We start from the raw sequence: 15,339 nt of genomic DNA on the forward strand, positions 1-15,339 counted from the left end.
AATATAATTAAAGTACAGAAGTGCATTCCTGCCACACTAGAAAAGAAATAGGACCTAGTATCACGTTTTTACGTTGTACTGACCTGTTTTTGTTGTTTTTTTTCCCTAGTATGGCAGCAATGCACTTTCCGTACCAAAGCGACATAAGATCCCGAGAAAACCTGGTGTTGATCTTGAGAGGCAACGGATTTATTATACATACAAAGGACGTGGAGCAGTGACAAATACAGTGTGGTTTGCGTGTAAAAATTATCGTTTGGCAGAATAACTAAACAACAAAAAAAAAAATGAGAGGACAAATACAACTTGCAAACTAGAGTGGCAAACCTCTCCTTCAAGTAGATACAGAAACAAGTTTTCAGACACAAAGATGATCAGAGTTGCATGTAAACAAGTTGACAAAGGCGTTGGTAGAGTTTGATAACTGAGGACGTTGTACAGTGAATGAAAAGCAAATGACACATTGGAAACTCTTCAAGGCTGCAAGGAATTGTGGGACAGATGGCCCACTGTTCCACTGAGGGGTACGTCATTAATCTAAAGCGCTGAAGCCGCCAGTCTCTTCAGAACTTCAGGCTCTTCTTCAACAAAGGTGACGTGGAAACACTGCACTGCAGCTTGAGTGCTGAAATGAACGTGATGCACTGATAGCACCTGCGCTGCACAGACTCCTGGAACACTGGAAAGTCACCTGCTGACTCAGTTTGTCCGATTCATCTCCGGACATTCAGCGGAGATCAATGCAGACAGGCTTCTTCTCGACATCGGTATGCAGCTTTCACAGGCTACGTGTTGACTAGATTAGCATCTAAAGCTAATGAAAATATTGGCTAGCATTAATGTAGAAGCTAAATTGTCTGTCAGTCGTCTTGCTCCAGTTTGGATCCTGGTTCTGTTCAGTCTGAGTTGCATGAGATAATTCTTTTCTTATTCATGATTTTCACAGACGCTTTACAATTGAAAATAATAATAATTACACAATAACAATAATCATGAAAACAATTAAAAAAAAAACTAATTGCAATGCTCAAAGCAAATGGCACAGTGATAAATATATATTTGGAAATCTTGTTTCTAAGAGCCCTACACTGAGACAAACTCAACCCGACAAGACAAAGTGTCGTCTTCTCCGTCAAAAAGGTAACAAAATGTGCTAAGAGTCTTCAAAAGACATTCCTCTAAACTATCTACGGTTGCCTGCATTCATACAACCTCACATCATCCACCCGCCATCACGTGACTCGGCAGCCTCGTGTTTGTGTTCAAAATAAACAACTAACGGCCAACATTAGGTAGTAAAGTGTTTCTTGCACTGACATTTTGGCCAAATTCACATTAACAAAGCAACAAAATCTGCTTTTCTCCCCATTTCTTTCTTTCTTTCTTTTCCCAAATGGCAAACATACATTTCTGACGATGACCAAACTGCGATGCTGCTATCGGCTGATTTCATGGTGGATGAAAGACTGGCTGCACCTCCTTCACTTCACTTCCTGTTTCACATCCAAGGTCTAGTGTGTTCAGAGGCGAAGAGAGACGCTGTGCAAAAAATAAAAACCCCTGCCGTCGGGAGGTTTTGAGGCTCCGCAGCTACAGCAACACTGAGACGTCACCCACACCAGGGTGGAGCAAGACTCGGACCGGAGGAGGCGGAGCCAGCGGCTCCAGGCAGCGGTGGGATAAACACGCGTGAGGAGGACAAAGAGTCCGATGTTCGGAAGTTCGGATCTTCAAAGTGCTTCAACGTGCCTCCCTCCACCTCCTCCACCTCCTCCACCCCCCCCACCCCCACCTCCTGACTGCGTCTCCCGTCAGTAGTCCATCCCCTCGTCACTTTCACAAAAGTCCGACGGCGCGTCGGTGCCAAAGTAGCGGTCGCCAAAGTTACCTTGGGAGGGAAGAAAAAGGGCAAATCAAAGAGGGAGCGAGAGACACTCGGGTCGAGCCGGGTTCCCCTGTCGGACCAGAACCTGGGATCCTCACCGATGCCCGGGATGATGTGGAACTGGTCGTTGACCTCCTTGTCCACGGCGGTGGTGATGATGCGGACCTTGGGGAAGGCGTAGGCCACCGAGTGGACGCCCATCTCGGCCATGAGCAGCGACAGCAGGAAGATCTTGTCCTCTGGCACGTCGTGGTCCTGCAGACAGACAGACAGACGGACGGACGGACGGACGGACGGGCAGACAGACAGACGATCAGCAGCAGCCTTCCAGTCCGGTTTGTGGGTGTCAGTGAGGAGTTTTAGGGACGAACCAGCAGCACTCTGACGGCCATGAGAGCGGCGGCGCCGGTGGACACGGTGCTGTCCATCAAGATGACGTAGTCCTCGCTGATGTCTTTGGGCAGGCGGAGGTAGTGGAGCTGCGGGAGAAGAAAAAAAAAAAAAAAAACAGGTTAAAGATGAATTGCCAAATTCTTCCCGCAGAATCTTTTAATGGAATTGATTAAGTGTTGTTTTTGTTTTTTTTTTTGGTTTGTTTTGCCTATGAAGGATTTAAAATCATGTGAAAACTGTGTGTGCAGAGGAGGGCGAGGCACCTCCGGCTCCCCCGTGTCGTGGTTGGTCTGGATGAGGATCTTCCCCAGTCGGATGTCTTTGCACACGGCCATCAGCGCCTGCTCCATGGTCTCTCCGGCCCTCAGGATGGACACGCCCGTGATCTGCAGACACAACGGTGGTGGCCACTTTTACCACGGACGCCGCACACGTCGGGCAAAGTTCCTCCCTCGGCCACAAGAGGGCGACGGAGGAGCAGGCAAACGGGGGAGACTCACCCGCTTACCGTTGAGCCTCTTGCCGTTGTAGACGCCCCCCTGCGGCGTCTCCACGGACACCAGCTGCACACGTCATAGAAACCATGCTTAGAGTTGCACATTTTTTTTGGACTGTTAAAAAAAAAATAATTAAAAAAAAATGGACCACTCGCGACGCTCCGGAACCGACCTTGAGCGGCAGGAAGGAGAGGGCGTGTTCGATCAGCAGCCTCATTAATCTCTTGGAGTAGAAGATGAACTCGTCTCTGTTGGTCTCCTTGTTCCTGCACACACACACACACACACACACACACACACACACACACACACACACACACACACACACACACACACACACACACACACACACACACGTCTGTTGACTCTACAACATCTTCCTTGATGAACTGTGGCTCACTCTTGGAAGGCGGTGACTCTGACCTGATGATTGTGTGCATGCCGCGGACCTGCGGCGTGCTCTCCAGCACGCTGAGGGTCTCCGGCAGCGGCTGACCCTGGTGGGCCGAGGCCAGAGCAGATCTGAGGTGGGGGGTGGGGGGGAAGCACACAGTGAGAGGCCAATCAAAATAATAATAACTTATACAAAAAAAAAAAACCCTCACAAAGCCACACTGCAACATCCAACCAACCACCACTGATTGGTTGACGGGGGGTTCGGTGGCTGACTGACGGGACCGACGGCCCGGCCGAGGCTTCTGGCGTCTGTGAATCACGATTCAGTCGAGTGAATCGCTGCGTGGATTCAACAGGCGGCCGAGACTGACGTTCATCACAGGAGGCCAGCGGGTCGCCATCGACTCTCTCCACTCAAACTGGGCTTTGGCCTTGTGATGAGCTCTCTCGCCAGAGGTCCCAGCATGCACCTCTTCTAGCGTCAGCGTCGCCTCCGGCCATCAAAAAAATAAAAAAATAAAAAAAGTCCTCGCGGAGGAAAGAAATGCCCGGATCAGCAGGAGTGGGCGAAAACAGGGAAGCGAGATCAGCGGCGTTAAAGAGCAGCGAGGCGAGGAGGCTGCAGCGAGGGGGGTGGAGGAGGTGGAGGTGGTGGTCAAGCACATGCTTTATCTTCAGACGAGTGCCGAGTGCAAATCCCAGCCAATCTGCAGCATCTTTACAGGGCTGCCGACTGTCAGCATAAATGACCTGAAGCACCTCGCAAGGATCGAAATGACAACGGAGCGTCCTGCTAAAACTGCTGGAGGACGGCACAGAACCCCCCCCCACCCACCCAGGATGGATGGAGGAGGGGGAGGGGGGGGCTCTACAGGCCTTCGGCTCACGTTCACGACATGCAGCCGCCTCTCGGCGGGCGTGCGACACCGACGGAGGACAACGCAGCCACAGAGCCTCACATGTCCCAGCGCAGCTTCCTCTGACGGGAGGGAGGGGGCGACGGTGAGGTTCGATAGCCGAGGTTACGTGATGAGAATCGTCGAGGGGGAGGGAAAGAAGGAAAGAAAGAAAGGAAAGGAGAGAATAAAAGAGTATAAAGGACAGGAGGAAGAGGAAAGGTGGGGGAAGAAAGAGGAGAAACCATTAGAGCGGAAGAAAATCACTTCATCACTGCCGAGACGCGCCGGACAAACACCGTGGAGTTTGGAGCGCGCCGCTCCGTCCCAATTTGTCTCCTGGGAGGGTTTTCTATTTTTCTCAGGCTGACAGCAGCTGGAAACACAGATTAGTCATCCAGTTACAGCCAGCGAGGAGCGACGGGACGCGACGGAGGCTCGGCACAACAGCAGAACGATCAGAGAGACTTCGATCCAGGGAAAAGTCAGAAGAAAAGAAGAGAGGAAGGAGGAGAGGAAGAGGAGGAGGAGGAGGAGGAGGAGGAGGAGCAGCAGCAGCAGCAGGATGTCGGGAGGAGAGGAAACCAAAGTAAAAACAGCAGTCGTACCTCACAGTGATCTCACGCTGGAATGGTGACAGCAGTCATCCAGGCCACAAGGGGGAGAAACACACCATTTAAAAAACACCAGCAGACACAAGAGGGAGGGGGCAGGGGGAGGTGAAATGAGACCGTGTGCTTGAAAAGATTCAATTCTCCCCCCCCACCCCCCCGACACACAACACAACACAACACACATTTCAAGACAAAAGCACGTGAGGCAACTCCAGTGCTAACACGCTAAAGGCTGTGAGAGCGGCAATATGCATTGGAAAACCACAGAAGAAGAACTAAGACAAACAGGAAGTGACTGAGAGCCTAGCTTCGGCTAACAGGATTAGCTCGGAAACTGAAATGTGACTGATTTTTTTAGTCGAGCTCTGCGACGGACGACTCCCGGTCGAAACTTAACAAAGTTTAGTTGTGTTTTTTCAACAGTATTTGCATACGACAGCAGGAGAGGCTGGAGGGTCATTAGTCCCCTCAGCCAGCAGGGGGCAGCGGCTTGGCTAGGCTAGATTATTTGAGATCAATTTGAAAAAAATTTAAAAAAAAAATAAAAAACATCTAACGCCTTTTGAATTTAGGACTTTATCTGAAAAGAACGCCTCAAAGCCTGAATGAAGAGAAGCTGTGAGGGCGAAACGGCAGTCAAGCAGCTTGCTGAGGAGGACCCTCACCTTCTCTAGCTGGCTGTGCACGTGCTGCACGATCAAATCCAGCGCCACAAAGTTTTCTCCGCCTGGACGTTGTCGAATTGAGGAGAAAAAAAAAAAGACAAAAAAGAGACAAAGTTTACCAGCCTGCCTCGGACCTTCGCCAGCTCAGCAGCGAGGTGCCCGAGCGCTCCGACGCCCCCTACTGACCTCTGGGCACCACGATGTCGGCCGCCTGCACCGTGGGCTCGATGTACTGCTCGAACGCCGGCTTCACAAACTTGTTGTACTGCTTGATGATGCCGCTGATGTCCCGCCCCCGCTGGGAAATGTCCCTCTTCAGCCTCCGTACCAGGCGGATGTCCGAGTCTGTGTCCACAAAGACCTTCATGTCCAGCAGCTGAGGGGAGGGGGAGAGGGAGGGTGAGAGGGTGGGGGGGCGGGGGGGGGTGATAGGTTGATCAGGGAGTGATGAGTGCAGTTTGAAGCACTTCAGTGGTTTTAACGCTGCTTGAAGTGACAGCAGGCGGGTCAACGCCAGCGGAGGACATCAGTTATCACTTTAAAGAGCGTCCTGTCCTGGCCCGGCCCGGCCCGGCCCGGCTTGGCTCAGCCCGGCTCATCTGTCCTGCAGGGCCCATTAAGCTGAACCTCGAGTCAGCAAAAACCAGGAAGGAGGAAGATCGATGAGGTGGGAACGCAGCGAGAAGCCGGACCGCGGCGAGAGGGATCGACGGGCGCCGACTTTGTTGGCTGATTGACGGCAGCGGCTCGGCGGCGGCTGCAACTCAGCGCCTCAACCAGCCGTCGGCTTCCCGACGTGCTGACCAATCAAAAGGCGGCGTGCTGCACCTGTAAAAAGGGGGGGGGGGGGGGCGGCCGGTGATGGAGGACCGTACTGTTCCCCCGAGGTCAGACAGTCATTCACGCCCTGCCACCTCCAAACAGCGCTCACCTCCTGGACGCCTCAGCTCACATTAGGCGAGCGCTCAATGATCGATTCGTTCACTAATCGATAGTCCATCGATCGATTAACCACTAATTGATAAGCGGCAATTCTTCCTGAAAACCTAAATTACACAATGAAAAATGCGTAAGGAACAGATTTTTTTTTTTTTTTTCTTTCTTTTGCCGACTTCCCCGCTTCCTGCTGGCGTCTCTGCAGCGGTGCACATCGTGAATCACGGCCAACAGGAAGTGAAACTAACTGCTAATTAACTGAGAGCACACAGCTTATCAGCTCTCTCCAACACACACACACACACACACACACACACACACACACACACACACACACACACACACACACACACACACACACACACACACACACACACTATTAAATGATCAAAAAATAAATCTTAGACTAACAAAGTAAAAACAAACCAACCCATAAAGATGTTTTCTGAACTAAATGCAATCTTGTGGCTGAAGGTGAGAAACTGAGTGACTGCTGTTGAATCCACTGCGCACCGGCTTCACTTCCCTCCATCGGCCACGCCACGTAAGTCAGACAGCACAAATTGACGCTCCGCCGTCGGGAGGGGAAGATTTATGGCTCGATTAATCAGCCTGTCTCGGCTCTCCATTAATCAGGTCTGAGACGGAGAACAGAGCGAGGGGGGAAAAAAACAAAAAAAACTTTCTGGTGGAGAAATCTGCAGGTGGCGCCAGTCAAACAGCCGCTGAGTGATGGCCGAGCGACTGGTCTGGAGTTTTACAGAGCAGACGCCGCAGAGGAACCGCAGGTAGGAAAATTAATAAATGAATGAAATGATGATGATGATGATGATGATGAGGAGAGTGGCTGCTCACCTTCAGCAGCTCCTTGTTGGCGAACGCCAGGATGCCCTCGAAGATGACCACGTTGGCGCCGTACACCGTTTTCTGAGGGAGACGGGAAAAGAAAAAAACACTTGCAACTTGAAACCTTCCACACGCTGGCGAGGGGGCGATGACGAGGAGGAGGTCAAAGTGCTCTTCCTCTTTTGTGCGTTTTAAACTTACACTGAGAAGATGAGGAGGAGGAGGAGGAGGAAGAAGAAGAAGAAACGAGGCAGTGACAAAGTCTGTAGTGGATTTTAAAGAACACGAGGCCGTTAAATCTGTCTGTATCAATATTATTTTGCTTTTTATGAGCACCTCCACGGCTCCCGCACGCCTTCGGAAACATGTTCACGCGTGATGGCGCTCATGGCTGCAGCAGCGCCAGCGGCGGCGATGGAGAGATTAATCACCGCCTCAGTCAAACACAAAGAGGCTGCTGAGTGTCACAATCCTATTACTTTCCTCGCCGGCAGCTCCGCTCCCAAGTCACCAAGTCAATGGACTGGACACGCTGGTATTGATCCGGGAGCGGGGGGGGGAGAGATGGACGGAGAGCGTCGGCGCGGCAGAGGAGGCGGAAAGTAAATTCCAAAAGAAATGGATGTAGCGCGTCCATCGATTGGTTCATTTCCTGCGTTGTGTGCGCGCAGATGATGTAGCGGCGAGCGGCTCAACCACAGAAGAAGAAGAGGAGGAAGAAGACAAAGACGAAGACGAAGAAGAAGAAGACAAAGACGAAGAAGAAGAAGAAGAAGACGAAGACGAAGACGAAGAAGAAGAAGACAAAGACGAAGAAGAAGAAGAAGAAGACGAAGAAGAAGAAGAAGAAGAAGAAGAAGAAGACAAGAGTTCTCTTCCCTTTGCAGCCACAGAGCTGAGGAAACAGTAAACACACTCCAGGATCATCGCCACCTGGAGGCCCCAGGCTTAATTACAACCCCAGTACAATGATTTAAGACAGGCCGAGGGTATTGTGTGTGTGTGTGTGTGTTTCTGGTTGTTTGTTTTACCGTGGCAGCGCTCAGCCGTGAAATTACATTTAAAGCCACAGAGACGTCAGGGGGCCGCCGAGCCAGATTGATTCTTCACCGGGAGTTTTCTCGCCGTCGCACTCAATCCTTAATAATTAGCAAATTAGCAGCCCGTGTCACATGACCAATATCCTGGGAAGGGGGGGGGCATGGCGGCCGGTGATTTGTGACTGCAAACACGCAGTTTGCTTACATTGAGGCTTTGTTGCGTCGACCTGGGTTGCAGTTCAAATATTCGTTCTTTATCAATTTTTGCTCAAGGCAGCAAAATTTGATAAAGAATTTCGCTGCAGCGCGTCTGTCTGTCTGTCCGTGTGCAGCGGTGGAGCGAGGGGGCGACGAGGAGGAGGTCTGAGAGGGGGCGGGGCCAACACCAGGTTGGGGAGGGGGGGGCGTGGTCTGCTGCGGCGGAGCCCTCACCCATTCTTTGCGCCTGCAGTGAGACGTGAAGTCGTAAACCGGCACTTTGATGCTCTTCCCTTTCTTCAGCTTGCGCAGGACGCTGATGAGCAGCTCGAAGTCGAAGGCGTCCGGATGGTCGAAGTTGTACTCGTTCCTCGCCGCCAGCTCCTGCTGCTCTTTGTTCAGCACCTGCAACGACGGCGTTAAGGGACAGCAGCTCAAAGACTGAAATAAACAACAACAAAAAAACAAAACAAAACACCAGTTGAGATCCGTTAAAAAAAAAAAAGATGAAAAATTGCTGAACGCAAAAGTATGAAAATGTTTTCCAGAACTGACTAAGCAGCACGGCGTTGCGTATTTTTGCACCTAGTTGCTAATTTTTTTTTGCAGCCTTTCATCTCCTTTTAGCTCCTCCTCCTGATGCCTTTCAGTCTAAAAGACGAATAAAAAAGCAGCATCAATCTGGCACTGAGCGTTGCAGCTGCTCGTGTGTAAAATCTCATCTAAAGGAGGTTCAATGGAGCGAAGTGCTTGTAAAATATTCAGTGCTGCCAGTTCCATCACCTGTGTCCCATCCACCTGTATCCTCACGCTGTCTGTCTGTGTGTGTCTGTGTGTGTCTGTGTGTGGCTATTTTTAATGGTCCCATATTGTGCAAATATTCCGCTGCCCTCTGAGACGCCCCGTTCGTTCGTGCTGGAAAACAGAGGGCGAAACCTGCGGTGTTCTGCACATCTTGATATCTTTATTGCGGGACTTCAAATCAAATGAGGCGGCATCGCGTGCACTATGTTGATATTGGGTATAAAATGGGACTTATTGGTGAAAACAAAATACGGACGCGTCTGCATTTCCCCTTTAAGATGGAACCCTCCCACTAATGAATACACTGATTAGTGTTCGACTGAACACAACAAGGTCAAGGAGGTGTAATGAGAGTGAATGAAGCGGATTAGGGAGAGGACGGAGGGAAAAAAATGTTGCACCTCTGTGGTACTGCACCACTGTACGGAAGAGAATGAGGGACAGAAAAAATAGTTTTTTTTCTTTCGTGAATAAAGTTTCGTGATCAATGTTGAACTTTTGAGGATAAAGTGGAAATTTCTAAAATACAGCGGAAATTTCGAGAATAATGTTGAAATTTCGTGAATAAAATTGCTTCGAGAATAAAGTGGAAATTTTGTGATTAAAATGGAAATTTTGTGATTAAAATGGAAATTTTGACAACAAAGCCGAAATTTCAAAGATTGTATTCACGAAATTTCAACTTAAAACTTGAAATGAGAGCTTGAAAAAAAAAAAAAAAAAAATCCTTCATGTAATATTTTTTTTTCTTCTTCTGGCCCTAATCCTCTTGCGTACCAGTGTGTACAATCAGTCACCAATAAGGAGGATTTACTTCACAGAAATATGTCACAGTGAGAGGGGGGGAGGGAGAGGGAGGCAGGCAGACCTTGTAGAAGGAGTCCATGGACAGCAGGACCACCCAGGGGACGTCCAGAGCCTCGATGATCTTATTGGCCACGGTGGTTTTCCCAGAGGCACTTCCTCCACACAGACCTTCAGACAAGAGCGGCAAACACCGTCACCCCTCCCTCCACCGCCGCTGCTTTAAAATGTCCACACGCCGGCTGAATGACTTTCCAATTATCTCCTCTCGAGAGAAATGGGAATAAATGTTAAAGAAAAAAAATAATGTATGGGTGTATTAAAGTGAGATCCTTCAGGCGCTCCTCCACCCCCTGGAGCATCTCAATGAGGTTTCTCACAGAACAGCTCCTGCTCTGATGGCTCCATATGAGCTAAATATATATGTAGGGGGAGAGTTCAAGTCAAAATCTGGGAGACGCCGGTCTCCCTGATGACGACAGCACAGTGGAAACTGGAGCCTGTCAGCAGAAAAAGAAGCCGCTGGTGGTGGTGAAGGAGAAGAGAAGAGAGGAGCAGACAGGTCCAGGTCGTTAGCGCAGCGCCCCCCGACTCCTCGGGGAGCGATTATTACAGCTGGAGCTGATATTGAAAGACGGCGGTGAGACGGGGAGTTTTTAGCCATTAAGAAGACGACTTTGAACCCGGTGAGAACGATTCCCACACACGCGTGTCACCCGCAATGAGGCTTGGCCGCTCCAACGCTTTGGTTAGGGCAGATAAAACGGCCCTTTTTCTATTAGCAATAAAAACCAGACCGAGGAGGTCGAAAAACGACCTGTCGGTGCCCGCAGACACAATGGCCCTCCGTCCTCGCCTCCCGCATCTCGGTTATTCATCCGTCCACCCCACCTAAAGCCTCTCTTTCTGAAGCTCCTCACCTCTAATTGGCACTAAAAGGGGAGGTGGTGGAGGTGGTGGAGGGCTCTGAGATCCGGTTGCTCGGACCTCATCAGCAGGCGGTGTGAGACACGTGTGGCCGTAGTCTCTCCTCTCAGCCGTGCTGGGACTCGACCGAGCAGGCCAGAAGAAGGCGCCACAAGAAGAAGAGGAAGAGGAGGAAGAAGAAGAAGAAGAGGAAGAAGAAGAAGAAGAAGAAGAAGAAGAGGAAGAAGGAGCTGTGCAGTGCTAGAACATCACTGGTGTGGCCTCCAGTAACAGCTGAGGTAAGCAGCAGTATTTTTTTTTTGCTAATTTAAACACTGAAGTAGTGCAGCAGCTGGACAGATGTGACACTGGAGACACTGGTGACAGTGAACCCAAGCATCCAGCCCCCCCCCCCTCCCCAACGTGCAGCGGCGACTCACCGATCACGAAGGCCTCTTTGAAGGTGGTCCCGGTCACGTTGTACCATGGCGGCCTGCCGGCGGTGTAGATGGTCCGTTTGTCGGTCCTCAGCAGCGGCGGCTCCGTCTTGGACTGGCTGGTGGTCCGTTTGGGCGGCGACAGGGACGGCGTCAGAGGGCAGCGGGGCAGACGCTCGGCGATGCTGTCCAGGGAATCGTCTCCGCTCCCGCTGGAGGCCGAGACGTGGCGAGAGAGAGAGAGAGGGAGAGAGAGAGAGAGAGAGAGAGAGAGAGAGATGGGAAAGCAGCGAAACCCACTGGGTCGATTCATTTATTAATCATCAGCTGATTGCCTTATCGATCGACTGACGATTACATTGGTGGCATTGTTCTGGTGCCATCAGATATGCCTTGTGAGCTCATAGCTGGCCCCTCCCCCGGGTTGCCGTAGCATCATTACGGGCCATTCAAATCATGAAGTATCTGCAGGCGGCACTGATCTAGACTGAGACTGCTCTCACAGGGGGAAAAAAATGAACCACTCCCCCCCCCCTGAAGACCTGCAAACACGCCTCAGTCACAGACACCTGTGCACTTGCAAATACTCCTCTGTCCTGCAGGGGAAGACGAGAGGGACCCTATTAAACTGGAGCGCCCCTCTCTGGGCTCCTCCCCCCCGGCAGTGAGCCGCTCTCTGCTGTCGGTGTGGTTGAGGGGGAGGACGGGGGTCTTGCCGACACTCCCCAGGAAATCACACCGCTGCCCGGGGTGCTTGGCAACTCGCTGGGGGTGTGGGGGGGCAACATTCACATGAGTAAGGCTGTCATCACTTGGCCCCCCAGACGTGACGCCTCTGAAGTTAGTGGATGTCTCTCCATTGACCTTTAACCTCACGTGCACCACGCTGGATGCTTCCCAAACACGGTCCAGAGTCATTTCATGAGCCAATCTGGCTTTCAAAACAAATATTCACGTGGTATAAAAGCCGGAGAGAAGCTAGCATGTTGCAGTACCGTAGGCTGGTCTTGGTCTCCGGACCACTTTGTAAGGGTCTCGGGTCCCGGAGGCATGGTTACTGGGTCTGGCCTCGGTCTCAGACTGGGCAGACTGGGGATTTTTCTTGACTACAACACCACGTCATAACTTCAGGCAGGTGTCACCACATCCGGCTCGAGGTGTTACACAAACAAATCAGTGACCCGTCGTGCTCCAGCCACCACGTGGCTGCCATTTAAATAGGTGACTTCGCTTCACCCGTTAAAAAAAAAAAACACCCGACCGCTTTTTGTGTCTCGCAACAAAAAACATTTTTTTTTTTTTTTTTTAAAGGAACCCATGGATCAAATGCTGCAAGCGTTCGCTCGGGTTACACATTTCGCCGCAACACCGGAATCGAGGCACCTGATACCCCGGACTCCCTCCCTCCCTCCCCCACCGCTTCCACATCGTCAGTGCTACGTGTGCCGAACGAGAGGGCGCTAGCCACCATGTAGCACCGGCTAACATGATGACAAGACGACCAGCACAGGACACACGGGGACCTCTTTCAAAACATTAGTACCTGGTTTCTTGTTCAGAATGGTGCCCAGTCCCACTTTTGAGACTGGTCTGAGAGACAGACGGTGCTTTAGAATCACCATTTCACTCCTGGCGGCTCTTGATAAGGGCACTGGACTACACTATCAGCAAGCAGTAGTATGACAGTGACTGACGAGTGTGAGAGCAGCACGCGCCAATCTGAGCATCATTTGTAATCTACTACTGACGTGGTTTTTTTTTTGACGTTACGCGGAAATATTGTTAATATATTAGCTGCTTTGCTTCTTCCATTCCCCCCTTTTCAAACCTTGTTTGTTGTTGTTGTTGTTCGCTATATATATATATATGGTGTCCTGTGGATTTTCTTGTCATGTACGTGAGATATAATTTTGTTTCAAAAGTAGATATGATCTAATCTTATTTACCGTTAAGAGGATCAGTGGGGAACAACAGGCGAGGATGTCTGGACATCACATCTTTCTTGACAGTAACTTGCAGCAAACACCATGTAAGAATCTCACAGTAAAAGATGTGACATAAATTTAGACCATCCCGTCTACTGCTGTTGCGGACAACAACAACAACAACAACAACAACAACCAGGCTCGGCGCGCTCACAAACAGCCACGCGAGTGCAACACAATGCGGAGGCAGCAGGTATCTCACACTATAGCCGCCACCGGTTAGCACCGTTAGCAAGCTGCTGCAAACCGCCGCCGTCGCTCCGTGAAGCTCCACCGCGAGGCGGTTCCGCGTCGCGCCGTGGATAAAAAAAAAAAAAAAAAAAAAAAAGTCCCTCCGCTTTTACCGCCCTTTACCTCGACATGGATCTGTCCGCCTCCGTGTCTCCGTCGGTCGGCGCTTTGTTCGCCGGCTTGCCGTCGCTCAGTATTGTTTCCATGGTTGTTTCCTGTCGGTTCGTTCGAGTCGCCGCGGCGCGGAAACCAAACACGGAGCGGCGTCGTGACGTCAGAGCGACGTCAACTGGCGTTGCGTTCGAGGCCGTCGAGAAAGAGAGCAGTTTGTGGCTTGCGGATGAACTTGGTCGTTTTTGGGTTTTGTTTTTTTTGAGATTTTATTTATTGTGTGAAATCTGACCAGTTTTGACACACCGAATGAAAAAAAAACCCTCTTTGTTGAATAACTTACATACAAAATTACTACCTTGATTATTGCAACGTATTAGTGGTGTTTTATGACCAACCTACACACAGTTCTTTGATAATCAAAATATTATTTTGAGTGATAGTTTTTTTTTAAAGACACAACAACATTGAATTTTACCAATAAAGTCTTTATTTAAAAAAAAAAAACTTAAACTACAATGATTGATATATTTATCATATACATTCAACCGGTATATTATTCAAAAACACCTGTTTTCCATACTTGCATTTTTATTTTTATTTTTTGCATTAACTGCAACTAATTCAAACATTGTCTTGTCTTCAAAGACGATACTCAAATGGACATAAGTGTGCGGTGTGTAAAGCGACATCTTTCCCACTGGTATGTAAAGGCAGCACTGGCGAGCACTCTGCAGAGGGCCTGACTGTATTTACAGTCATTTTAAAGGCCATGATGCTTCTTGTGAGGCTACAAATTCAACCACTGTACTCGGCCTATGAAAGCCTCACTGGGACCTTGATGTCAGCAGATTGATTTGGCCTTTGAAGTGAAATCTTTGTGATCAGATGTTGTGAATCTAAATTAAATTTTAAATTAGAAATAGATTCACAATCTACCCCTTTACTTGTTACTTCTCAGGAAAAAGCAAGTCTCCCTCTTCCCCCTGCACCGAGAGTGCAAATTTTAATTGCAGTCTAATTGCAATTTGTGCACTATACTTAGTTATAAAATAATTTCTGATGTTTTTCAGTTTATTTTGATAATTTTTCGGTGGGCTAGCATTTTAATCGCTAATTTATTTTCAAGCAAATTAATTCTTCCATTCTGTGAATTATTTGACAGCAAATAAAAAAAAAACTATAATTTATTTTAGGGAAACTTCTTGATTTGTGGCGGTGTTCCAATGCTTTCTCACAATAATAATCTGATAATAACCTATAGAAATAAACGACTGAGTGACTTATGGATGCCATTCCGTAGTTTCTGAATAAAAGGAATTTAAAATATGGATTTGGAAATCTTTAAAATCCTATTAATGTCCTAAGTCAGCGCTGACGTGCTCGTGTGCCACTGAGAGCAGCTGCAGTGTTCGCTGCACTGCCTTCCTGACTGCAGCAGCAGCAGCAGCAGCAGCAGCAGCAGCAGCGTGTTCGAGGCTCCAACTCTTCTACACCGAGTGACCACACAGAGCCTCGCTCCAGTCACACCAGTCTGTGTGCATGGCTCCTTCCCTTCCCGGCGCCGCAATGAGGGGATTGAGCGGCTCAGTTTGAGGTGCAACTCGCAGACACAGTATGAGGTCCCGGCTGAGGCTGACTCCCCCCAGCAGCAGCAGCAGCAGCAGCAGCAGCAGCAGCAGCAGCAGCAGCAGC

The 15,339-nt window shown here is 49.7% G+C and overlaps 1 protein-coding gene across 2 annotated transcripts; it reads right to left on the minus strand.

The window, feature by feature from the left end:
* Positions 1-165: 165 nt before the first annotated feature.
* Positions 166-13,817, minus strand: LOC142879643 (uridine-cytidine kinase-like 1). Of its 2 annotated transcripts, none has more exons than XM_076013022.1 (15): positions 13,657-13,817; positions 11,321-11,529; positions 10,039-10,145; positions 8,601-8,771; positions 7,138-7,209; positions 5,533-5,722; positions 5,347-5,408; positions 4,676-4,692; positions 3,199-3,297; positions 2,948-3,041; positions 2,779-2,841; positions 2,542-2,664; positions 2,257-2,364; positions 1,984-2,140; positions 166-1,888 (listed from the first exon to the last, which is right to left on the minus strand). In XM_076013022.1, exons 1-15 carry the CDS (start codon positions 13,737-13,739, stop codon positions 1,812-1,814), a joined length of 1,632 nt encoding a protein of 543 aa, XP_075869137.1. In that variant the 5' UTR covers positions 13,740-13,817; the 3' UTR covers positions 166-1,811. The 2 variants fall into 2 exon arrangements, with proteins under 2 accessions (XP_075869137.1, XP_075869138.1); XM_076013023.1 differs by lacking the exon at positions 13,657-13,817 and adding an exon at positions 12,861-12,984.
* Between the last annotated feature and the right edge of the window lie 1,522 nt (positions 13,818-15,339).

Source organism: Nelusetta ayraudi, unplaced genomic scaffold, assembly GCF_046127955.1.
Source record: "Nelusetta ayraudi isolate G7.1 ecotype Tasmania unplaced genomic scaffold, CSIRO-AGI_Nayr_v1 ptg000140l, whole genome shotgun sequence".
NCBI lineage: Eukaryota > Metazoa > Chordata > Actinopteri > Tetraodontiformes > Monacanthidae > Nelusetta > Nelusetta ayraudi.

Coding starts and splice junctions, on each gene's coding strand:
- LOC142879643 (XM_076013022.1), bottom strand. CDS start 13,739: ATGGAAACAATACTGAGCGACGGCAAGCCGGCGAACAAAGCGCCGACC. Junction 10,146..11,320: donor CAAAGAGGCCTTCGTGATCG/GTGAGTCGCCGC, acceptor TCTTGTCTGAAG/GTCTGTGTGGAGGAAGTGCC. Junction 2,141..2,256: donor TGGCCGTCAGAGTGCTGCTG/GTTCGTCCCTAA, acceptor GTCTGTCTGCAG/GACCACGACGTGCCAGAGGA.